Source organism: Heteronotia binoei, chromosome 13 (assembly GCF_032191835.1).
Source record: "Heteronotia binoei isolate CCM8104 ecotype False Entrance Well chromosome 13, APGP_CSIRO_Hbin_v1, whole genome shotgun sequence".
Lineage (NCBI taxonomy): Eukaryota > Metazoa > Chordata > Lepidosauria > Squamata > Gekkonidae > Heteronotia > Heteronotia binoei.
This window is the reverse complement of record NC_083235.1, coordinates 45566839-45592888: the sequence shown is the minus strand read 5'-3', so window position 1 is coordinate 45592888 and position 26050 is coordinate 45566839. Positions and strand designations below refer to the sequence as shown.

The window sequence follows — 26050 nt, the reverse complement described above, 5'->3', positions numbered from 1 at the left end:
ACAGACAGTGTGCATGCATACACATCGTGGGAAAGCTGCATCTCCCAAAGTCTTAACTTGTTTGGGGTCGGCCGGCTCCTTACTAATATAACCAAAAGCTGATGCATAGGGAAAGAGAGGAACTCCATTTCTCTATAAAGGAGACTCCAGTTTCAACAGCTTGAATTACTCTTGGCATGTAAACGGATCTCTGAGGATCAAACACAGAAACAAATGGATTAGAATTACATCTACTCAGGGTATTTTTTTAATTCAATATATTAAATATATATATTAATAATTGAAAAGTCACATACTGGAAATTGGAAAGCGGGGATAGACAAATATAAATGTCAAAAAAAAATTGGTGGACTTTACAATACAAAGTTTATATACACAGAAAGACAGAGGGTGTCCTGCAGGCGAAGGGCATTGCACAATGGCCAGGCACAGGAGCCCCTTTCCCCTCCCATTCTAACCTCTGCTCTTCATTCACCTCTATTTACAAGACTGCTGTTCTCATATATTTATATATAGATATATATACAACTTTTACAAAAAAAGAAAGAAAAGAATCTGACAAAAACTTGACTGCAACTGACAAAAGCAGCAGGTGGGCAGAAAACCATCCAGTGGACGCGGGCTTATTTACGGCATAGCAACCCCCACTGCAACAAGTGCCGGATGCAAGGGACTTCCTTCCATGCGGGGTGGCGGTGATGACATTCCAACTCCAGCGTCTGGGAGTGAAGCCCCAGCCAGACTTGACCCGGGGCTGGCAACTTGTGTGAGGGGAGGGGGGGAAATGAAATGAGAAGGCAACTCTTTGCATCTCGAGCCCCTTGCCTGCAAAATGAACAGCATTCCAGAAAGTGATCCAGAAAGGCGACTGGTGCAGCTATATGGAATTTTAGTGCTATATTGCACAAGAAGCCACTAGCAGGCCACAGGGAAAGGCAGCATTAATTAGGGATATTGTGCATGTAACTCTAGAAGGCACACTGAGATTTCCCCCCAAGGTTTAAAAAATAAAAGAGAAAAAAGTTCCATGTTCAGAGAGAACTTTATGACGATTCTGAATGTCCCAGTAGCCTCTAAGCTTAAGGGGCGGGGGTAGAAAGGGGGGGGGGAGGTGGCATTGGGTCTTCTGTGGTCTTCAGTCCTTAACCACTGGCATACACCAATGCTCTTCCAATGTCTCTGGAAATGTTCCTGCAGTCTCCCTTCCAAACAATGATGGCAAGGCATTTCTTCTGCCAGTTTTTCTTTTCCAAGGGAGGTGGATGCAGTAGAGAAGGAAAAACCCTCCCTCTCCTCCAAGGGAGTGCCCAGGGCATGGCAGCATCCCCAGTCAAATCCTCAGAAAGGCAAAGTGTCCATGAATATTTTATCCACAATGGGAGGTGGGGGCACCAAGTCCTCCAGCTTTAGGTAGAAGATGCGCTGTAGGCCCTGGGTACAGAGGGTGCGGAGTTCTGGGAGTTTGCCCAGCAACTTGGAGAGGCAGTTTGGATGCACCTGTTCATTGGTGGTAGAAGTCACATGGTCTTTAAGGCAGCTGACAATGCGGTTCTGGAGGTCCTCCACCTTCTTGGGCTCTTTTAGCCCATGGCGGTCTGATTTGGAGATAGAGTGGGGAAGAAAGAGAAAAATAGATGAAACGAGTCTTCAGATAGAAACAACCAAGTTCTTAAAGAAACATGCATGCTGAGAACAGCATGTAACAATCTGTGCCAGTGATTCGCAAGCCAGTATGGGGATTCGGGATCACAAGAGGTGTTGCATCAGAATAGCCATTTGCTACACAAGTCATTGGAGCACACCATCACCTACACTGAAGTCTCTGGTGGTCTGCCTTAAATTATACGTTTGAGAACTCATTGGTGGTATTCTGAAAGATGTACATTCCTGTACATAGCAGAATGTCACTTCTATATTGCAGGAACAGCAGTGCATAAGATGGGATGACATAAAGCCATTTCCTCTAGCAACTAACACTACCAAATCAAGTTGCTCTCCAGAAATCAAATATCTGCCACCAATATTTATGCTCATCTTGAGGACCTTTTGATCAATATTTGGGGAGCAAATATATAGCTTCTTGTCACTATAACAAAAGGATGGTGCCAAAGGTTTTCAATATGTGGGACAACAGTCATCAGAAGACAGAATTTCTTAGCTCCTGCTCTACAGTTGTGCTTCCTGCTTCATCCATCCCAGAAGCCCATGTGTCTGCCTACCTGTGATTATGACAAGTGCAGCAAGGCAGGAAAAGGAGGGCACATCAATGTTCATGCGATGGAGGCTCTGGGAGAATTCTATAATGGAATCTATCCACTCCCCAAAGCCCCGGACACATTGCATGCGATGCAGCACCACTCCATTGCAGAAGATCAGCTTGCCCTCTTCTGGCTTGGACCTGTGAGAGAAAGTGCGGCTTTGTCAGAGAAGAAGTTTGTCTTTAAAAGAATCCACACTGCTAAAAGACCAGAAGGGATAAGTACGAAATAAATGGGCTCAGCCAACAGGAAGGAAACCTATTGCATTGTTCTGGTGGTAACAAGGCCCCCTTGTCTTAGGGGCTGGGACAGTGATGCTTGGTCTTCCCCCTTAGTACTGCTGATGGCCTCGACAAGCAAGACACCTGACTACTTGTCACTTCCTTGAAAACTTTTGATTCCAGGGAAAAACCTCAGTCCAGTGACAGCAGTTATCTGGACAGCCTCCTCAGTGGCATGACTCTCCCACAGTCAGCTTCATAGTTCGGCAGAGATTTGTACCTGGGACTCCAAGGTTGATGTCTGATGCTACATTTACAGTTACTCTAGGTCTAAGGAGGAGACAACAACAATCCCTGCCTTCCATGAAGTAGTTTCCACTGTTTTCTAATTCTCTAATTATAGTCCTATGACATTACTTACTGGATGTCTTAATCTTATTTGAATTTTTTAAAAATGTAATCCATCTCAAGTCCCAGTGGGAAAGGTGAATGAATACATGAATAAACACATAAATAGTTCGTCTCACCAACCCAAGTTCCTTTCTGCTTTTCTCACCACTTTTTAAGGAATCAGTATTGAAATCCCGCCCCCCATCCCAACAACATGGGGGTTCTTTACTTTCAGAGATGCAAGAGACTACTGTGTGAGTGCAGCCAGGAAAGAAGAGGGACATATTGAAGAAACAGGCTATTCTGAAAGATATTATAGATGACAAAAGTGGCATTTCATGGCCTTATGCTGCTTTTGGTGTATATGCATAACACAAGCCTTTTGAAGTGCCTGCACTACACCCACAGCTCAAGAAAGTGTGGGATGCAAATACACACCTGGCTCTAGGGAGTTAGTCTGACATGTGGAGCAATCTGAAACAAAGATTGTAGTACTAGACTGTGGCTTTTATCAGAGCAATCTCGAACCATTAATGCTGTAGTTCTACTTAGCAGAATAAAGCTATTGTCCTGATAGAGATTAGTGATCTCTCGTGCCCACAGAATTACATTTCATATAGCTGTAATCTTACTGGCCTTGTCTTACCAACCCAGAATTGGATGCTTCCAGAAAAAGCAGGGCCAGTATCCGACCTCTATTGCCTTCTTCCTTGCAACTAATAGAGACACCCAAGAACGAGGCTACACTCCTCCCACCTTTTTTGATCTATAGCCACCAATGACCATCCTCTACCATTCATGCAACTGGATGGATGCATCCAGTTGCCATTTGCCTTGGGCTGAAATGATCTGCTCTAGAAATGAAAAACAACCATTGGTTTCACACTGCAAAGTTGCTGCAGGTTACCTGTATGCTAGCCGGAGAATGAAGAGTTCGAGGAAAGCAGACTCTAGAAGCAGGTCTTGATCCTCTTTCGGAAGTTCTAGGAAGCCCTGGATCTTCTCTGCCCATTTCCGGATCACATCCATTGAGCCTGTCAATAGGTCATAGAACTGCTGTACATCCATACAGTCTTCCTTCTCGAACTGGTATGAGACACTTTCCTGGAACTGATAGGGCAAAATAAGCAACATGTTGAAACAGGCAAAGGCAGATCCCCCCCCCACATTTTTGTAAAACAGGAAGAGTTGCAAATACAATAGCTCTTTTATGGTTTGTACTCATTTCACAAAAGAAGAATTAAGAATTTAGTCAAGACTGCAAATTCAGACTGCAAAGTCATATTATTTGAATCAGAAAACAGCTCACTTTTGGATTCTCAGGAATCATGGCGTTCTCTTAACAGCAGTATAGGGTTGGGAGTATATTCAACATGAATATACATGTTGTTCATGCCCAGTCAGCACCTAGATCAGCGTCAGTGCTACCTACCAGCATGGATTCACAACTGTAGAACATGGATGCATCTACATGGCTAGGATATTGCATACAAAATCCAAATATCTATTTAGGGGTTTCAATTATCAGTGCTGGTTTCATGCTGCAGAATGGCAACTCTCCAAAAGAGACTGCAGATCAAAAACAGGCTACATTAAAATACAGAATGCTCCTTAATTAAAGGAAGGGGAGTTTTCTTAGGCATGAAATTTCCCCCATAGGTTCTCACGTTATTAAAGCTTGGCAGGTCTATCAATGTTCCAATAAAATATTTCAATGGTGCTAGACCTGGCCTGCAGGCCATTGGCTGGGCATGAAGTTTTTGCATGAAAAAAAGGAAACTTGAACATAAATGTAAAGAAAAACTACTAACACTCTTGGGTTACTCAGTGACAGTGTCAGGCAGTAGATTCTGGACAGACAACAGGAAGTGTGCAATACAAAATTAAACTTAAATGTATGGTTGCCTTCAGTTCACAATGACAAACAGCAGCAGAGATGGGGACTGGGAAAGTTCATGAAAGTTAGGTCTATTAATGGATATAATCAATGACAGCTACATCATTCAGATGTGGCATACCTCCAGATACCAGATGCTGGGAGAAGACCTTCATGTTTAAGAGCCTCCCAGAAACAACTGACAACAAGTTGTTTGAAACAGAGCTCTGGACTAAATGGATCTAGTCCAGACCCAGCACAGCAGTTCTTCTTCAATCACCTACCCCTTTTTTATGACCAGGGAGCCTGATCTAGGCAGTCTGAGGTGTCTTCCTTCTTTGAGCCACATAACTGACACAGGCCAGAACAGCCCATGCTGTCCACACGGCCAACGTTCCACAGCCATTCCAGAATGTTCTGAAGTGAAAAGGAATCCTCTTTCCTTAGGATATTTCTTGGGCTACCTGTTGTGAGCTACAGCACTGAACTGGAGACAAAAACTGTCTGTCTGGCTGTGCCTTTGGGCTGGGCTGGCATTAGAATTTGGGCTAAGGATATTCAACAAATTATTCCCTCCGCTATTATTTATTTATTATTAAATATTATTAAATTTATGAATTGCCCAATCCCTGCTACTGCAGGAATCTGGGTAATGTACATCATTTCATTAAAACATCTGATCATAAAATAACAGACTAAACAGTACTAGTCCAGAATTTCTTTTAAAAAAATCAGATGGCGAAGTTTCTTTCAGGTTTCTATTCCTCAACCAAAAGCCTGGAAGAATGTCTGCCTTACAGGCCCTGAGGAATTGCATAAGATCCCACAGGGCCCCGATGGTATTTGGCAGACAGTTCCACCAGGTTGGGGCCAGGACCAAAAAGGCCCTGGCCCTGGTGAGGACAGCCGGACATCTCTGAGGCCAGGGATCACCAGCAAATGTCTATCTAGGGAGCGTAACGTTTTCTCAGGGACATACCGGAGGAGATGGTCCTGCAGATACCATGCCACACCCTGCCTCTTAGCCTATCACTACTGAGTTGGCTCACCAATAAATGTTAAAATATATCACAGATCCCATAAAAGCCAGCAATAAAACCCAATCACCTTCATTGAAACCATCATGAGACCATATAAAACCATCATTATGTCAGCAGTTTTTGACAGAACCTTGGAACTGCGACAGAGAACCCAGAATGTTTTCCCTGACCTCTCTCTGCCCTCCCCATCACTGACTGCAAGGCTACAAACTGCAAAAATATAGATTAGTACCTTGGAATAATCAAGTTTAGTAGCATTGGGTATGGAATCTATGTGCGCTCTCACAAGAGAGGAGATGAGGCTGACTGGGGAAGAATCTTGAACTTGTTTGGGTTTGGAGGGCAGCCGACCACGACGGCCTTTCAAGCTGTCTGTCCGCACCACTGAGGAAAGAGGGGGGGAAAAAGGGAGAGGTGAGAACATAGTTTTAGAAAAGCAACAGCTACTGACAAGATTAGTGGTGAAAGCCTACCTGAGGAACTTGGTCTGAATCCTAGCCAGAAAAGCAACTGTTGATGGAATTCCCACATGCTAAGCATTTTGAGCAACATGCATAGTGGCGCTGAGTGCCTTGGCGTTCTGTACTTTATGAACGCATTAAGAAGTGTGGAATTGATACTGGGCACACACAATTCAGCCATCCCAACTGCGGCTTTGTATGCTGAGAGGAAGCCACAGAAAAAGACAGCACAAGAGACTTGTTCTTCTCTCCAGCAGCCCAGCCCTCATCTAAAGGCAGGCCGGGGGCACATTCTGTCCCTGTACTAGAAGAACACATATCTCTCCTGAGAGAGAAGACACTTGTGCTCTCCACTTCTCTGGAGCATCTGAACAGGCTGAAAATAGCATTTTTTATTTTTTTGCCAAAACACGTAAACAAGCCTCACAGGCAGAACAGAACAGTGACAGCTATACTGGCAACTATCATAGTCTAGACACTTGCTTTAGCTGTGCATCAGCACATATCTGATGCCCAACTGAGCCACAGCACAGCAAAGCTTAGATCACTTTGCTCAGCTGTGCATCAGCGAAAGGTAATGCTCAGGAGAGCCATTTCTTGCACCTGAATCTTACCCCTTTGCTTCAAGGAAGCTTGGGATGATATTCATGAATGGCGGGAACCTGTTGTCTTCCTATTCCCAACCAACCTTTGGCACTGGTTTAGCTTGAAAGAACAAGCTATGAGCCTCGAAAGAAACAAGAATCAGCCTTGAAAACCATGAAGAATCAGCCACTGATTCCATTGATAAAAAGGGATATAGAAAAAGTGCCATTTCTTATTGTATCGACATCAAGAAACTCCTTGTTTTAAAAGAACACCTAGAACATTCACATACAAGTTCAACAGAGACGGGAGAACTGGCCCTGTAGACACTGGGCATGCAAGGCCTTCTATTCACACCAAATAACTGAGCTTCCATTTACAGTTAAGCAGAACTGATGCAAACCGTTAAAGCAGGAGAGCTTCCCTTTTCCTCTCCTGTCTCCAGCCACCTCAAATGGGACTAAGTGTCAAGTATCAGGTATAAGTATTTTAGGGACCATCACCATAGGGTTCAGTCCAAAGGACTGTGAGTAGAAGTCTGCTCATGAAGTGGATTTTTCTCCTCCCCCTTCCTGCTGTAGCCCCCTGAAAAGTAGCTCCTGGAAGTTAGAGACCCTCAACATGTGGGGTGCAATGAAGAGGATATACAGTGGGAAGGAAGGGGGGAAACTGCAGCCAAAATGTGTTTCTCTATGCTAATGGAAGTACCTTCCTGCTCAAGGGAGGAGCAGAGGGACTTTGGATCCAACCCAGTTTCTTTTAAGCCCCCTTATATTTATGGGGTCATACTCCTAATCAGAATTATTAGTCACCCCTTGATTATTTCACCATGCTTTGATAATTCATGGTTGGAGACTTGACCACCCCGCTATTTAATGTTTATGGCTGAAAAGCGAATTTGTCAGCACCAAAGCAGGAAAAGGTGGCTACTGCAAATCACTTAATGCAGGCTCTCAAGGGTGTGGTCTTTTTTTGCAGTCCAGTTTTGTAACATCATTTTATTAGTCACCAAAATCCTTTATTCTTAAAGTGCATCCAAGGGAATGGACACCTAGCCCGGGACACAGCCCAAACATCACAAACAGGAGGAAACATGCCTTACCTTCTTTGACCATTCCCACGGCAAGGCACTTCTGGAAACGACAGAACTGGCACCGGTTTCTCCGCCGTTTATCCACAGGGCAGTCTTTGTTGGCTAAGCAGATGTACTTGGCATTCTTCTGTACCGTGCGCTAGGGAAGAAAATTAAGGGGTGGCCATCACCCTCATGCAGAGATAATAGCTTACACTGCAACCTTGATGGTGGCAGGAACAAAGGCCTGTCAGCCAGTGATTTATTTAGTGCAACATTTCCACAACCTGTGGTTTTCAGTTTCATAAGGGCACTGTCCCAAGGGCATGACAGAAGACACCTCATATTCCACGTTGGTGCACTTTCCAGCCACAGTTGAGCCTAAACATTTCTGCATGTGGGTAATATTACTGTAATGCCACAGAAATGTGGTGATAAAAGACAGAAGTGGTATCGAGCAAGCATGGCACCTGACAGCCTGAAGCACCTATACCAAGACCTCCAATTGTCTCAACTCAATTAGAATGTTTTCAGGTGCATGATGTAGGATTGGCACACATTTGTGTGCACATATCCTGTCTCACTGTCACCCAGCGTGTGGCAGTAAAATGCATAGATTTGGATTAGCATTTCTCCAAGTGCTTCTACCTGCAGAGTGCAATAATCCAACACACAATACCCAGTTCTGTGAAGTTACATTTCTAGTATGTTAGAAAAGTGAAGTATTTCATATTAGAAAATACATGTTTTTTCCCCTTAGACCTACAATTTAATTCTCAGCATGTATCAATTACTAGACTCTTCTGGAAGCAAGTAGTTGCAGAACCCACACAAATCAATGAACATTAATGGAACACGTTTGAGTGGCTGCATTCAAATCCCACTCCTATCATGAGTTAATTTGTCAACCACTGTCAAGTCCCATGTCAGGGTCTGCATATTCAGAATGCAAGCTGAGAGGACCTGTGCTGCAATCTGCATATTCTGAAGCAATTGCAAGATGGGCCCACCGCATGCCCAGATCACCACCAAGAAGACAGGCCACCACTTCTGCCTTCTTTGGGGGGAGCAATGCAGACATGGGTATGAACTATACATTGGGCGTTTGGTGAACAACTGCTGGACTGCTTCACGGGGTGCCAAAAGCTCAATATGGATCTCAACCATTTCATTTTGGTCATGTGAACCGGTTCATAAGATTCTCAGAGTCAAAATGAATCAGACAGACTGAGAAATTTGACTGCTGGTACATGGGCGTGGCTGCATCAAAGACGTTCGAAACAGTCTTGTTAACTGTGGCCATGTGAAGAGAGCTATGATACCTCAATACTCTCACCAAACTGCACCTTCACAGGATTGTTTGGATGATGCAACAGTGGTCCTTTGCAGCATTCAGAAATGCTTACTGCTTTCTGAAACCTCAGCTGTTACGTTCACATGCAATATCTCCTCATCTGATGCATGTAGGGGTCCAAAAATATTAATTTGGCTTGCCAACCCACCACCATTGGTGCTCACTACCAGTCCCGCTCCCCAAACCCTCTACCTTGGGGAACAAGAGTACTCTACGCTGGAGCACAGGGAAAGAGAGTGGTCCCTGTTTGCTGGCATCTACAAACTGCAGGGCCAAGTGAGAACTCAGAGGTAGGGGGATGTGTATGACTAGAGGCATTGGCCTCCATTCACTGGGGCCTACAAAATAAGAGGAAGCTGCCAACTCTGGGCATTGACTCCTACAGAATTCTAAGTGGCATCAATGAAAGGAGCATTTTCTTCCTTGCCAGGTTCATCAGATTATAGTCTGTTTGTAAGATCTATCTTTCCTTTTATGCGGCCTTCCCAAGTTTTTGCTTTATGCCAAGCAGCTTTAAGCAGCTGGTGGAGTGGGGTGGGGAGCTACAGCATCTGAGGGCTTTATGGTAAATCAGGAGCCTGCCATGTCTGACTGGAAGATACCATAAAGAAATGCTTTTTCTAGCACAGAACAAATTGACAAGAAGCCACTGTGATGAGGGCAATAATTTGCAACGAGGGTGGATGTGGGCTTGCTGTGCACCCATTCATAGCTAATCTAAGAATCACTTCTGGCAATTACCAGCTTGAATGATTTTTAATGGTTTAACCTTTGAGGGATGGAAGGCTCCTAGTCCTTAGTGGGCTTACCTCCTCCCCTATGTCCTTGCCATATACCCCTTGTGAAGGGAATAATATCTTCCACAATGACTGTCTTTATTAGGCAAGACCAGGGGAAAGTCTGATGACTCATCTCTACAGTGGTCAACTGCAGAGCTTCCCCAACAGACCATGAAGCCTCAGAAGTCTTGGCACAGGTGGACAAGCTGCTGGGTGATGTTCACCGTGGCAGAACTCCAGAGGCAGAACCAGGCAATACTGGGTACAAAGTGAGAAGTGGCAAATCCCTGCTTACCTTGAAAAAACCCTTGCAGCCTTCACAGGTCCGGACACCGTAGTGCTGACATGAGGCATTGTCCCCACACACACCACAGCGCCCCTCATTGGAACCAGGACCCCGTGCCTTTGTTGGAGAGAGGGAATTGTCCATCAGGCTAGGGCTGTCCAGAACTGGAGAGGCCTGGTTGAGTGGCAATGGGGAAAAGCTCACTGAAGGGGAGGTCTGTGGAAGCGAGAAGACATCTCCATCCACCAAGTGCTGGTGGGCAGCTGACTGCATCTTCAGGGGACTCTGAGGGGGAATTCCAGGGCTGTGAGCAGAGGGGCCAAAGGAGAAGTAGGGAGGATGGGCAGAACCAGTTTTTGGAGGCTCTGTTGTCGTCGCTCCCGCCACCCACGGCCTCATGCCCTCATACGTGTGAGGGGGGGAATAGGCCCCAAAAGAGTTCTCCCAAGATGGCCCCTGGGATGTCTGGAAGGTTGGGGTGGAGGGAGAGGGGACAGAGCACGGGCTGCCATAATAGTCTGAGCCACTCGAGGACAGGGTCTCATCCAGCTGGCTGCTGAAAGAGCCAGGGTAACAGCCGTACACTTGGAAATCCTCCAGCTTGAAGGATGCTGTGGTAGGGTTTGCCGCTGGGATCTGGTAGAGAAAAGCGTCAAATTCACCAGTGTAATTGTCCATGAACGTGCTGAAGCTGGGCAGAGAAGTGGTGGCAGCAGTGATCTCTGTGTTCACCAGGTCCATGGTGGATTTGCCAAGCTCAGGGGTCAAGAGGTCTGCTGGGTAGCGTTCACAGGGTCCTCCGCTCTGAAGCAAGGTCCCATATTGAGTTTGGATACAGGGCATCTCTAGGAAAGGAAGGAAAAACAGTTCAGTTATTGGCTATTCAGTCATAAGATCCTCCAAAAAGGATGCTAGTAAAGCTGGTGTTTATAACGCAGAGAGTCATGGGAACCTAACAGTAGGAAATGTCATTGATCAAATGTCACTGATCACAATTTATTTATGCCTCACTTTTCCTCATGGTTCAAGGAAAGGGATACCCCGCCGATGATAATTTTGATATCAAACAGAAGCATGCACAAAGAAATCACATTAAGTGCACTTCATAATTGTTGCCAGTTTCTGTTACTACCTTCCAAATAAGTGAATTCATTTCTACTTAAAAAGAAAAAACCTGCTTACTTTTCTTATGTATTCTAGATGGCTGCTAGAGTGTGGTCTCTTGCAAAGTTACTTGTTTTCTAGGCAATGTGGGGAACATCATCTATTGTACAAACTGGGCAACCCTTACACAAGACCAAAACATTTCATAGAGAGGAAACAATCTACATGTGTGCTGCCACATAAAATGCAAGAACAAGACGAACCTCCTAGACATAGAAGCAATCTCTGTATGCTGGGACATGATGCGCTTCTGACAGTACATTTGAATGCAGCCTTGTTTAGGGTGTGTGTGTAAAGCACTGTCAAGTCAAATGGCGTGTTTGTTCACATGGCTCTCTGAGTACCTGCATGGGGAGTATATGGTCAGCAGGTATTTTATCAGTGCAGATATTTTAATGGGTCAGGAGAGGAGGAGGAAAGGCCAGTGTGAGACCAGTGTGATATCAAGGTCAGAGTCTTGCACTAGGATCTGGGAGACCCAGGACCACTACTCTTCCATGGAAGCTTGCTCGGCAACCTTGGGTTAGTTGCACACCCTCAGCCTAAGCTACCCCATAAGAAACATATGAGGAAAAAATGAGAGAGAAGAGAATGAAGTAAGCCACTTGGGAGAAAGGCAGGATATAAATGAAATAAATGAAGTAGGAACTAAAAAATTACAAGGGCAATGGGAGATGGAAGAGGAATTGAAGGACACACCGTTTACTTAAGCTTCATTTCATGGGGAAATGAATAGGCCAGCCAGTAGTATTGCAAAAGAACCAAGAACATTTTCTGGGAGGGAATTTAAGGTATACGGGATCACAAAGGATGGCAGCAGTTTTAAAGAGCTTCCTTTTGAAGCTTGCGGTCTAATCAATTATCCAAAGAACCAAAACAGGCATAAAAACGGCCAAGTCTATCAAGGCACAAAGACTAACCAAGAACCAGTTTGTTCTGTTCCTATATCTCAGAGTGCCTACTTCCAAGGCAAAACTCCTGAAAGTCAGATCCTCAGTTGGGATCAATTCTAGATTTTTCTCTTAATGATGACACATAAACTTAGTAGTAGGGGCTAAATTGCTCTTAAAACCACACTTTTTTCACCTTGTAAAAATGTGTATAAATTTCAGATTGGATGCATGAGGGAAATGTGTGATCCTGTAATCCCCCCCTCTCCCAATCCAAAGCATTACAATTATTTAACATAGCAGCACTTCTTAAGGGTGTTGTGTGCATAAAGCAACATGGGAAGCAGTACCATGTTCCTTCCTAACTGCCAGACAGAAGGGAACAGCTTCAAGCTTTAGCCCTCTGTGCTTTTCATGCGAGAAACAAAGAGGAACACTATAAAGGAGGACAACCCGTTAAGCCACACCCTCGCCCAAAGCACTCCATATTTAGCTTAAAAACAGCTCTTCTGGAACGAGCGGCTTCCATCTCAAGACTTGGCAATGCAGCACATTTTAAATCAAGCCGCTAACAAGCAACGCCACAAACAAGCTTCAGTCATCAAGACAGTGGCCCATAACTGGCTCTCAAGGAATGCCATGGAGTTTAGCCACAAATGGTGCCCTGTAAAAGGGGAGACGTAACCAGAGTCTTGGGCTGAGCTGAAAGCCAAGACAGTAGTAACCCTTGTGGCAAGATGATAATGTCATTCATATCACAGGCCTTTAAAGGTTAGGTTCTATTAGCTGAGGAGCTGCTACTTTAATGGGCAGTAAAAGATGCTGGAATGTTGAGACACACAAAATCCAAGCCGACATGGCGAAGCGCCAATGGAACAAAGTTAGGGTACTCTTGTTGGAGCTACTGGGTGCTTTTTTCCATCTTCACTTTTCAATATGTGTTTGGTAGGACCTACTATCTTTGACCTACCATCTTTGACCTACTATCACAGTTGAATAATCAAAACCTACAAATATGAACTGGTATGAACTAGTGCACCAGCCATAGATCAGCCAACTGGGGGCTATCTGATCTAATGTGTGACCCAAGAGAGAAAGTTCTCACATCCCAAAGGTAGAATTCAGCTTTGTTCCCCAGCATCAGATGGTGCTCAGCCACTGCAGCAGAGCAGGGAGTCATGGGGGACATGGAAAGCAGCTGGAGGAGCAATAGGGATTACTCTCCTGCAGAAATAAGGGATGATGTTCTTCTGCATCTCACCTGTTACCATGAAAATGTTTACCCAAGAATTTTGCAGCAGTGACCCCCAGAAGATTTTGGGAATCTCAAGTGCCCCAGAGGACATCCCTCATTTACTCCATTCTTCTCTCTGCTTCCAAGAGAGAGATCCCAACAACTTATTGCTCAGTGACCCCCTATACATTTGCAACCAGGAACAAATGTGCTGCCTGCCTATTGGGTGGGCTGGTCCAAGCCTCTTTCTCTCCCAAGGGACAGCCATCTGACCTTTCAACTTCAGCATCTCTGTGCATGTGTCCATCAATTAGACACTTCTGTTCCCATTGGCCAGTTATTCCACATTTCTAAAATAGAAACTTGGAGCTTAATTGATAAAACTTGTAGGAACTGCAGCTAACAGATGCTCTTCCTTGCGACAAGGTATTTATTACCTCTGTCCCTGGAGGAAGGCCTGACGACTGCAAACGCGAAGGGCCATCTCCTGGGGTGGTGTAAATCCAGCCGGCTTCATGATACAGGCCAGTGATATAATCTCAGGATTGGCACTCCGGATTCAGTAGAAGAGCTAAGGCGGATCCACTACTGGTACTTGTCAGACACACTGGAACTCTCTCTTTGTGTTGATCATCCCAGAAAATATTCAAAACAAAACGAAGCTAAATGGCTCTACTTCTCATAGTAACTCTGCCTCTATCTCAGAACAGGTATCAAAGATGGGCCCAAAGAAGGTACTCACTTCTAAGATTCCCAGAACTGAAAAGCAGCTTGGATCCATGCAAGGAAACAAGTGGACCCCACAGCGTTGCCAAACACAGGAAGGACCCCATAGAATTGTCACACACAGAGAAGGACAACAGGCATGCTTCACGATGCCATGAAGGCATGCATTAACTGGGCTACCAGAAGATCCAGGTGCATTTTTTCTACTGCATGCTACAGAAGTCTGAGCCTTCCAAGGCAAGCCTGTAGCTTCACAAACTTTTGCTTAGCAGCAGCCTCGCCTGCAGCATAACTTGCTCTTGGGAACAGACAAGTTGGAATACAGAGTAGTGCTGATACCTTCTGAAGTATCCATTGTAGCTATGCCTTTAACTGTTTCCCATGCAAACATCAGTATCCTGTTTTCTTTCCCTATCAGTTGGCAACCCTACTGCAAAGGACTGAATTAGCACAAACAACATTACAAGCCACTGTATGATCACTCCTAGAGTGGCAAAAAATTTATCATTGCTGCATTTCCACTGGGGTTGTGGTATTCCTGTAGAAGGCATCCAAGTATGAAAACATGGAACCCAAAAGGTGTGATTCATGGTCATTTCCACTGTGCCCAGGAATTGGTTTTGCTCAATACTCAAAAGAACAAAACAGGCCCTCTCTGGTGCAAGAGATATTTCCCACCTAAGAATCCATCTACCTGCGGTATATAAGCACTCAGGCATGTGAGGTTATTACTTGTACCCCCCTTGCCTCAAAGACCATATAATGAAGGGGAGGAACGGTGGCTCAGTGGCAGAGCATCTGCTTGGGAAGCAGAAGGTCCCAGGTTCAATCCCTGGCATCTCCCAAAAAGGGTCCAGGCAAATAGGTGTGAAAAACCTCAGCTTGAGTCCCTGGGGAGCCGCTGCCAGTCTGAGAAGACAATACTGACTTTGATGGACCAAAGGTCTGATTCAGTACAAGGCAGATTCATATGTTCATAATGGCACTATGCAAGAGGTAGCATGAGGCCTTTTGCAGCAGGGAACTTATGACATCTGGGAGCCCAGTTTTGTGGAGAGGCCTCTAAGGAGCTTTCTCCTTGAAGACAGCCATGGCTTCCTATCCTCTGCATTTCCCACAGTCCTACAAGTCACCCCAAACCAGCAATCATACAGCATTGCTATAACAATGCATCCACCTCTCCAGCCACGCCTCTGAGATACTTATTGTTTTAAATAGCAACCATAATTGTCAAGAGCAACAGATGCACTGGCATCTCTCAAGCTTGCGGAGATACTTGCAAAGGGGAGTTTTTCACATTAGGCTGGAGAGCCAGTTTGGTGTAGTGGTTAAGAGTGGCAGACTCTAATCTGCAGCACAGGGTTTGATTCTTTGCTCCCCCACATGCAGCCAGCTGGGTGACCTCTGGCCAGTCCCAGTTCTCAGAGCTATTCTATCAAGAGCAGCTCTCTCAGCCCCACCCACCTCACAGGGTGTCTGTTGTGGGGAGAGGAAGGGAAGGAGATTGTAAGTCACTCTGAGACTATGAGTGAAGGGAGAGGTATAAGCCCAGCTCTTCTTTTATTTTACAGCCTCGCTCAAATGCTAGTTTTCCTTCTTTTTTCTTTTGTAAAAACATGGTTTCTATTTAATAAACAATCCCATGCCCTACATGTTGTATTCTTGAAATGCAACTAGAGTAATCAATGGAGTGTCTCCAGTGTTAGGGTCTGAAGGGTTTCTGGGCCAGACCAGTGGCTAATCAAGCCCAGAATCCTTTTTTCTGACAGTGGCCAAAGCAGCCAGATGTTTCAGAGGGAGACTGGAGAGCAGTGGGTACTATTCATTGTGGCTCATGCAGTCCTTCTGGCATCTGGTAGCGCTCAAAGGCCCCCCCTGCTGGAGACTCAGAACAGTAAAGATGGACCCATTTCTGTACACACCAATGTACTGATGCAAGTTTCTTCTTTTAAAAAAAAAAAGAATTCTTAACTCTGTGAGCAAGAACAGAAACTGCTGCTCAGATTACTGCGCACTGTGCACTTCCAACAGAGACAGGGAGCTTGCAACAAAGATCAACAGGTTATTATTGTCAGTTTGAAAAACATGGGACTTTAACCTCCAAATTTAAAGGGGCAAAAGATTTCTCAGTGAAAGGCACTTTCTTACATGTTTAAGTACAGTATAATAACTGCTAATTTACCACTGAAAATAATTACCTGTGCTTAAGCAAGTTTGAATGGGGTTTGTGCATTGGCTGTGTCCAGGTCCAAACCTGTTTTGCTATGCAAAGACAGGAAGGCCATCTTTCCTCACCTAAGCAGGTCTCCTGTTAGCAGCAGCGTGAGAGGTAGCAATCAAACAGGTACAGCTTTTTAAAGCAAACAGATGTACAAATGGGGAAGGCTACACTTACTGGATTTCTGATCTCTAGGAGGAGGTGAAACTCTGTCCATACCATGCAGAACTGACATGGGCTAGAAGAAAAAATCCTTTAAGTTCTTTCAAAAGCTATAATTTAAAGAAAAAAATGAAAGATTATCTAAGCTTTGTAATCCGCCTTGTGTTTCAGAGAAAAAGGCAGACAATAAATAATGTCAGTATATAGGTACCAATGCCAAATTTTAAGGCGCTCCTATCATCAGTTCCCAGGATGTTTTCCAGTCCTGACTGGTGGACAATTAAAAGAATGTTTAAGAATCCATTTAACTGTCTGTGTCAAACAAATCAATAACAGTCTCTAACTGTCTTGGTGTTAACCTACTAATCAATAACCTTCTCAGTGGGTGTATCTGAAGAAGTGTGTGTGCACACAAAAGCTCATGCCTTTGTTGGTCTTAAGAAGGTGCCACTGGACTCAAGCATTGTTCAGCTACTTCAGACCAACTCGGCAACCCACCTGAATCTCTCTCAGGGCGTACTTATTTAGTGGAAACGATTTTAACGTATCCCAAGTGAGAGAATCTGTTCTTTGGAAGTGCCGCAATTATGGAACACCACTTTGCAAGGACTACTTGGGTTACTCTATAATTACTCTATAATTGAAATCTCCATTATGTTGCCACATTGACTGATTTTCAGGTTTTCAAGCTAGGCTTTTTTTTTTTTTAAGGGATGTGTTCTGCACTGCCCAAACAGCAGCCACTGCATGTTTAGGACAAATCTGTAGCAAGTTGACTTTGTTGGCTTTTGAAGTTTAGCACACCAAGGAAACTAAAGGAGCCCTGGTCGCTGCAAAGGAACAGGCTGCCAGGTGCTTGAATTTGATGCTGCACCTGTTGTTTGGAACATGCCAGGAACTGCAAGCCTCGAACAGCCACATGAAAAGGAGCTACCATGAAGAGCTTCCTGATTTATGCCTTTCAGCACCAATGTTAGTACAAAACTGCACTGCTTTGCAAATCAAAACTCTTGAGTTTATTTTTTTACAACAATCCTCTCTCTCTTTGACAGGGAAGGGGGGACTCCAAATACCTAGACTGTACTTCCTTTTTCTCTAGAGACACTCACAACAATCCCCCCCTTTCATGAAGTAAAGAGTGATTCCTGCAACTGGAAACTGATGCTGATTCTGCTGGTTGTTACCCATTTCCACAAAATGCTTCAATCTAATTAAGGCCAGCTGTCCCCCAGAGGATCCTGCAAGGCTTAAATTTGCCAGTGCAATCCTAGGACCAACATTTCTCATCTAGCCAGCCCCACAGTGTGAGAGACCTGCTGCCAAACAGACTGAGAACAACAATGCTGCTTTTATGTTGGGGGTAAAAGCTTGCAAGCTTTCCAGTTATGTAGAAGTCTTTCCTAGGAAGGAGTAATTCAGCTTGATGAAAACAGCTTCCACGTAACTTGAAAAGTTGCAAACATCTAATCCAAGACAGATTCATCTGATAAAATATACCTCATATATTTGTTTTTGTATTCTAAAGTATGGACTAACACAAACAACTAGCACCTGATATCTTTGAGCTGGATGATCCTTATTAAATCTGTAACTTTTCATCACAGACCGGTGCCATGTACAGAGGCTGCCTATCAAGCATTCGGTTAAATCAGGGGTGGCCAAACTGTGGCTCGGGAGTCACATGTGGCTCTTTCAGACATATTGTTTGGCTCTCAAAGCCCCCACTACCCCATCAGCCAGCTTGGAGAAGGCATTTCTCTCTAAATCACTTTCCAAGCCAAGGCAGTTGATGGCTTGAAGAATGCATTTAAAGTTAAAGTTACTTTATTTCCACCTCTCCTTCCTTCCCTTTCTGTCTTGCGGTTCTCAAACTTTTGGTGTTCATGCTTTTGGCTCTCCAACATCAGACATTTACTCTATGTGGCTCTTCTGTTAAGCAAGCTTGGCCACTCTTGGGTTAAACTGTTTTCCTTGCTAACCAGACCAGGTATGAGACTTTGGCCCAGCTGAGGTGGCACCCCTTCTATGCTGCTGCCATGATCAAGGCTACAGGAAAAACGATGGCAAGGGAGGGAATCCACTCTGCCGCTTAGCGTCACTCAGACACACCTGCCAAAACTCCCACAAGCTCAGGTTACTGCAACTTCATCCTTTAAAATGCAAATGTGGACTTTGAACGCTTCCATTTCAAACAAGCATCCTATTATCTTTTTGGTCCACTCAAACCAAGCCCCCAAGCCAGATTCTCTTGCACTTTTAGTCTTCCAAAGGAACTAGCATTTACCCTGGTTCTGCAACAGCATCTCATGTCTCTCCCTCATCCACTCTGCAGTTTCCCACACTGAGATATCAACTTAGTTTCCTTCTGATAATCCTTGACTTCAAGACTTTCCTTGTAAGGCACAAGAATAAGAACAATTTGCAGCAATATTTCACGGATATTGTATTATGTGTTATGTATTATGTAGTCTCATGTATTGAATATTATGCAATAAACAGATTATTAAAAGTTTGCAGTGGCTTACTGCAACCAATGACAAAGGAGGCACACAACGCTTTCTTAATTTCATTCCATTTGCGGCATCGTTTTTGCAAAGCTGCACTTGCAGCAGCCCATGTTTTAAAGTTCCTCCTGTAGTAAGATGAGTGGGCAGGTCCCAGTAGACCTTGCAGATTAACTCTGCCACAGTTGCAGTCCTAGACACACCTACTTGGAAGTAAGGCATATGGAGATCACGGAGGCTTAGCTGCTGAGTAAACTTGTGTGAAGAGAGCTGCAAGCAAAACTCCAGATACAACCTTTTAAAAAAAGTTATTCAGTACGGCTGGCCTGGAAAGGTTAACTGCAAATTCATCCTAATGCATTCTTAGAAACGGCTATCCCTTATTGGTATTCCCCCAACCCCGACATTCCTTTTCTCCGTATACCGCATACCTTCCAGAGTACCCCGCAAAAAGATGCAAAGTGACTATGTCACTCCCCGTCTTGCATAACAACTTTCCGAAATCTAAAGTTGCTCTGAATATAAATGCGTTCAAAGGAAACAGCTCGCGAAGCGCGAAACACCAACACCGCACACCCCCTACCCCCCCCCCGCCTCTCTCCCACCCTGCAAGCCCCGATCTTTACATGCAAACAAGTTAACTTCTCTCCCCAGCAGTCCCCTCCTTTCCATCTGTTAGAGCGCGCGACGCATGTTTGCGGCAAGTAAGTAACTGAAAGGCATCTCCACGTACCCAGGCGAACTCCGGGAGTTTTGCGACACTCGGGTCCACTTTTTAAGCACCACTGCCCTCAAGCGCATCGAGAGGGGCTTGGCGTTTGCTGCAGCCCGGAGAGACACCAGAGCGCTCCACACAGCACCGGCGTCGAGAAAGCCACTGGGGCTCAGCAGCCCGCGGCCAGGAGATTCTCTTAAGCTCTCTGTGACGCACAGGCGAAGGGGTGGGCAGCGAAGGCGGGGGGATCCTCTGACGCACGCGCCGGCTGCAGCCTTCACCATACAAGGCAAAAAGGGGCGGAATGTTCCGGCGCCCGCGGAGCTAGAGGAGGGGTCGGAATGTCTGCGCGGGTGACGCACGCGGGGTTCCATTGACGCACGCCTTGGAATTGTTTGATCTAAAAATAGCACGAGCTGCCCCCCGGCTAAAAATAGAGCCTTTTCCTAAGCGGGGGGAGAGGAGGAGGAGAAAGAGTGTCATAGGAAGAACCAAAAACGGGGAGCCGGTAGGACCGGAGGCGCGGAACTGCAGGGGCGATCGCAGCAAACTGGGGCCGCCGCATAACCGGCGCGCAGAGCCCGCGGACCCAGCTGTTTGCCTCGTCGCTCCCCTTTGATTCTTGACCCCGAAACGCTTGAGCAAACCCTGCGTCCCGGGACACCGCGCTACAAAGCAGACACGCCGTCAGCGTTCAGGGCCGGCTGCCCTCTTCCCGGCCCGGGATAGAACGACTGCACCAAGCCGGCCAACTGTTGCGCCTGGCCTCTCGGCTTCCAGGGTCCTCCCTCTCCCCCCGCACGGCCAGCCTGCCAGCCCGCCGGCTAACGGCAGCTCCTCCTCTTCCTGGGAGCGGGCACTGCTCTGACCCGCAAGAAGCACAGCTATGATCAAAAGGCTGCCCATCGAGGCTTACGGGGGGGGGCGGGGTGGAGGAGGCTGGCCTGGCCCTTCTGGTCTTTAACAGCTGACTCTGAAAGCCAGGAGATATAAAGGGAAGGGGAAAGCTTTGCTAGTTTAATTTCCTTTGAGGTGGGCTGCTGGTGGAGAGCCAGTAAGAAGGCGTCAGATCAGGGGAGAGTCAGTTTTAGGAGACCCCTCCAATCCCATCACCACTGAGCAAAGTGGGCCTTCTTCTGTCTTGATGCAATGGACTAGTTTAGATTTAACATTCATTTACAACACTCCCTCTATGCTGTGTTACTATAAAACATGCCCAGTTAACCAAACCCTAGAAAGCATCCATTTTTTGTACAGCATAAGGGGTGTGTGGTGTGCACAAGCACCTTTTAAAGACACCAGTCTGCGCCAATTTCATAAACACCGACACAGATTTATTAAGGACAACTCTTTTGAGGGATACAGGAAAAAATGTAGTCACTGGGGAAACTGATCTTTGTTAAGATGACAGGCAGAGCCCAGCCGAGCTGCAGGAAACATTTTTTCTTTTATTGCCAGTTCGAGCTGGCAGGAGGGTGTGTTTAGGGAAACTGCCTTGGTGGAACCCCACGTGAGCTTGCGCAATCAAGCAAGGGAAACCAGAGCTGTGGGTGACTAAGGAGTCCAGAAAATTAGGTCAGCCTCCAGTCTGGATCTCCTTGCACCTGTTGCTGGCTGGGTGGCTTCGCCTCTGTGTCCCACCCCTGAACACATTGTGGAAGGGCTTCACCAGCTTCCAGGGAGTCCCATTTGTTTTCTTATTTCAGAAGTTTACATGCCTCCCTCTCCAGAGCCCTTTGAGGCAGTTGGCAAGTAAAACAATTAGAGACAATTAAAACATATCATGCCAACAAAACAAGTCAGGTCAATGAATTGCGAACAAGCACAGCAGAACGTAGCAGACATTGATAAAACAGACAAGGGCCCAACCAGGTCATAAAACAGCTTTCAAAAGACAGCTGGCATGGTGCAGTGGCGAGAGGAGAAGAATGGGTGAGCCCTATGAGTATATGTTCCCTGTAATAATGAAGTGAAAAACTTGGGGGTAAAGTTTTGATCTCGTTTCAGGTCTTCTAAATGCACCATATTACTGTAGTAAGAAATTTTTATCAGAGCATTGTTATCTGTATTTTTAAGGTGGTTCCTTCATGGAGAGTGGTTTGGCCAGCAAGAAAATGGAAGGCTTTGCATAAGGTTTAAAAAAGTGACTGGCTTACTTCTTCACTACATACAGCTCAACAGGAAGAAGAAATTAATACTGAAGAAGTCACAACATGAAACGCATCTATTATTATTATTATGAGTTTATTGCATGCTGTATGATCAACAATGAGCTCTGTGGAAAATTGTTTTTATTGTCTGTTATTGCAAATAAGTAAAAGTATGGTATCCCTTATATCACAGTTCTGTTTTGTATTTCTCGCAGTGGTTAAAGTGTCAGGCTAGGATCAGAGAGACCCAGGTTCAAATACCCACTCTGTCCATGGAAGCTCACTGGATGGCCTTGGGCCAATCACACAGTCTCAGCCTCACCTACCTCACAGGGTTGTTGTGAGGATAAAATGGGGAGGAGAACAACATGAGCCACTTTGGGTCCCCGTTGGGGAGAAAAGGGGAATATGCATAAATAAAATAAAAAAGAAGATGGCACCTTTCAGTTGAAAGCCTGAGGTAAAGAGAAAGGTTTTGGCCTGGTCCCAAATGGAGTCAAAAAGGCACCAGGCAAGCCCTTGGGGTGTGTGTGTGTGTGAGGGTGTTCCAAAGGCAAGGCACCACCCCTAAAAAGCCCCATCTCAGGTCACCACCCACTTCACCTCTGCAGATGGGAGCAGAAAGACCAGGAGGGTGGGGGAGAAGGATCTTCACTGGGGGACTGGGCAATATGGGATGAGGTTTATGGGAGCTGTCCTTCCAATGCAGGGCACCAGACTCACATCCCACAACCCTAAGAAACCTTCCCCCTCTTCCTTTGAACTGGTTTTCCATCCCTACTTAAATATCGCAGTACAGTCCCATGGGGGAGATTAACAGCAGCCCATGACACAGACAAGTTCAGACTCTTGTGCTCCAGTTTAAATCAGATCAGTCGCAAGACTCAGTTCCACATGAATATGTTTAGCTAGAAAAAAAACTATACGTCATCTGTCCTGAGACCTACTCAAAGTGGCTCATGAAGCTGAACATGATTTTTAAAAAAATTGTCAGTATTAAAGCCAGCAATAAAAAGCATCATTTGAGCATTTTAAAGCATCTTAGCACCAGCCTATACCAGCACGGTTAAAAGTGCTAAGGACATTTTGCAAATGAAGGCGTTCACTCTTCCAAAGCCTTCCTGGCTAGCATTCTTCCACTACACAGGAGAAGACTCCAAAGAAAATTGTAATGCCCAAATGGCCCTGTCCATTGCAGGCATAAACAGTGGAAGGCCTACTAGACCTCTGAAGGAAACCATCTGACCACCTGTCCCAGACAATTCAGCATCCTCACTGGCTACTGCTCTTCAAAGCACTGCTTAACATCCATCCCACCCCCCTCAAAGCAGTCAACTGTTGTGTGATCAGGAAGCTCCAGCCTCTTAAGGACAACACAGCTTCAAAAGGAAGTCACTGATCACCACTTTCCCCTCCTCACTGACTAATTCGCATGACTTCATTCTATTGGCTATGATACCCGAATCCCACAAAAAAAAAAAAAATCAGAGCATTACTGAATTCCATTCAGATGGGTTGCCATGAAAGCTTATACCATGAAGAAAACTTTGCTGGTCTTAAAAGCACCACTGGCCTGAATTCCATTCAGTTTCACTGAAGCCTGTCCACTGATGTCCTGCAAGATTTTTGGAAAGATAAAAGCACCCTGTGGTGTACAGGGATTTCAGAGCTCCAAGCTTCACAAGATGCATTTCTATTGCTTTTTAAGTAGCCTCTCAGTGTGCCATATGTCTTCACTGCTGTCCATCCCACTCAGAAGACTAGAATGGGGTGGGCTGACTTCCAAGTCTTGCTAAGTCTATTTTTAAAACAAACTAAACTTCCCATGACCATCTACTGTGTTTTATGCTTTCAAAGCAAGTACGCATCCTCAGGACCTCTTTAACAATCAAGTATGCCTTGTGTCAAGCGATCCTGTGTTAAGTATCAGGATAACCTAAGTAATGCAGTATTGCACTGTATGATGCAGGTTCCTGCTTCAGCTCCTGGTATTTCTTAGGAAGCAGCTATGAGGAAAGTCCTTTCTCTGCCATTAGAGAGCAGCTGCCAGGAAGCAAGATGGAGCAATGGCTCCCTTCATTATTAGGCCGCTTCATCTGAACAGACTCGGGGACTGCAATCACATACATTAGAAGAAGATATTGGATTTATATCCCGCCCTCCACTCCGAAGAGTCTCAGAGCGGCTCACAATCTCCTTTACCTTCCTCCCCTACAACAGACACCCTGTGAGGTGGGTGGGGCTGGAGAGGGCTCTCACAGCAGCTGCCCTTTCAAGGACAACCTCTGCCAGGGCTATGGCTGACACAAGGCCATTCCAGCAGGTGCAAGTGGAGGAGTGGGGAATCAAACCCGGTTCTCCCAGATAAGAGTCCGCACACTTAACCACTACACCAAACTGGCTCTCCAATTAATGCACTTTCAATCCACTTTCCAACTTTTTTTTTGCCAGTTCACACACAGTATAATTCAGTTGGAAAGTGCACTGAAAGTGGATGGAAAGTGCATTATTTAGTGTGTGTGATCACAGCCAGAGTCTTGCTTAAGTACCGTAAAGCTTTGCCAGATCAAAAAACAGACCTAGATCATCACATTTTGCAGGAAACCCTGCCCAATCCACAAGCACTTAGGAGAGCCACCAGGAAGTAGTCAGCAGACTCCAGTCTAACATCTGCCAACTCTGGACTACATGGACTTCAGCCATGCAGGTTCAAACTTCTGTACAGCTATGAAGTCCCACTGGTGGCCATGGGAGACCAACCATTCCCCGGGGCATCCTAAGGTACTTAATGAAAGAAACAGAAGTCCAAGCATCATCTGAACTGATAGTCAAATCAAGAGTAACACTGTGGAATAGCTACAGCCTATATCGAAATACCCAACAAGAGGCTTGCTCCCTACAGAAAAAGCTCCCATTTACCAATGTCAAATAGAAATATCTTATAAGGACTGCTGGGGGTGGGGGTGGGGCAGGAGACCAGCTTATTGTAAGCAAGACGCCTTTCATAACTGCCAAACTCAGCCATCCTATGCACACTCAAACCCACTGGATTGCACTTCCACAACAGGATCAATTATGTCTACTGTACCACATGCTTGATTTTATAATATCTACCAGCTTTAAGATCATCATCATTATTGCCACCCCCCAAAGGTCTCTCGCACCTTATTTAGCCGTAGGACATAAGAACATAAGAGAAGCCATGTTGGATCAGGCCAATGGCCCATCTAGTCCAACACTCTGTGTCACACAGTGGCCAAAAAACTTTATATATATATACACAACACATACACACACACACACTGTGGCTAATAGCCACTGATGGATCTCTGCTCCATATTTTTATCTAACCCCCTCTTGAAGCTGGCTATGCCTGTAGCCACCACCACCTCCTGTGGCAGTGAATTCCACATGTTAATCACCCTTTGGGTAAAGAAGTACTTCCTTTTATCCATTTTAACCTGACTGCTTAGCAATTTCATCGAATGCCCATGAGTTCTTGTATTGTGAGAAAGGGAGAAAAGTACTTCTTTCTCTACTTTCTCCATCCCATGCATTATCTTGTAAACCTCTATCATGTCACCCCGCAGTCGACGTTTCTCTAAGCTAAAGAGCCCCAAGCGTTTTAACCTTTCTTCATAGGGAAAGTGTTCCAATCCTTTAATCATTCTGGTTTCCCTTTTCTGCACTTTTTCCAATGCTATAATATCCTTTTTGAGGTGTGGTACAGCTGTGCTTGGACTTCTGTTTCTTTCATTAAGTACCTTAGGATGCCCTGGGGAATGGCTGGTCTCCCATGGCCACCAGTGGGACTTTATAGCTGTACAAGAAAAACAGTTCATTCCCTGCGGCAACTGATTCTCTGTCTAGAACCCTCTGTTTCAGTTCTCCAACTTGGTGAAACATCAGACTGCATCCTCAAAGTGGAATTTTGCAGGCCAAGCAAAGAAGACACCAATAACTCA

At 45.4% G+C, this 26050-nt stretch overlaps 1 protein-coding gene across 3 annotated transcripts in view; it reads right to left on the bottom strand.

Annotated features, from left to right (window-relative positions):
* Positions 1 to 229: 229 nt before the first annotated feature.
* Positions 230 to 26050, bottom strand: part of NR4A1 (nuclear receptor subfamily 4 group A member 1) — a 37340-nt gene continuing 11519 nt past the window's right edge. Inside the window, exons 1-7 of one of the 3 annotated variants that reach the window (XM_060252554.1) lie at positions 19954 to 20106; positions 10332 to 11167; positions 7934 to 8063; positions 6018 to 6169; positions 3777 to 3979; positions 2220 to 2398; positions 230 to 1595 (exon numbers count right to left, since the gene is read on the bottom strand). In XM_060252554.1, the coding sequence (XP_060108537.1) occupies positions 1339 to 1595; positions 2220 to 2398; positions 3777 to 3979; positions 6018 to 6169; positions 7934 to 8063; positions 10332 to 11165 (1755 nt within the window). In that variant the 5' untranslated portion in view covers positions 11166 to 11167; positions 19954 to 20106 and the 3' untranslated portion in view covers positions 230 to 1338. Of the gene's footprint in view, positions 1596 to 2219; positions 2399 to 3776; positions 3980 to 6017; positions 6170 to 7933; positions 8064 to 10331; positions 11201 to 19953; positions 20107 to 26050 lie in introns of those variants that run through there. The other 2 variants (XM_060252555.1, XM_060252553.1) reach the window with 2 other exon arrangements.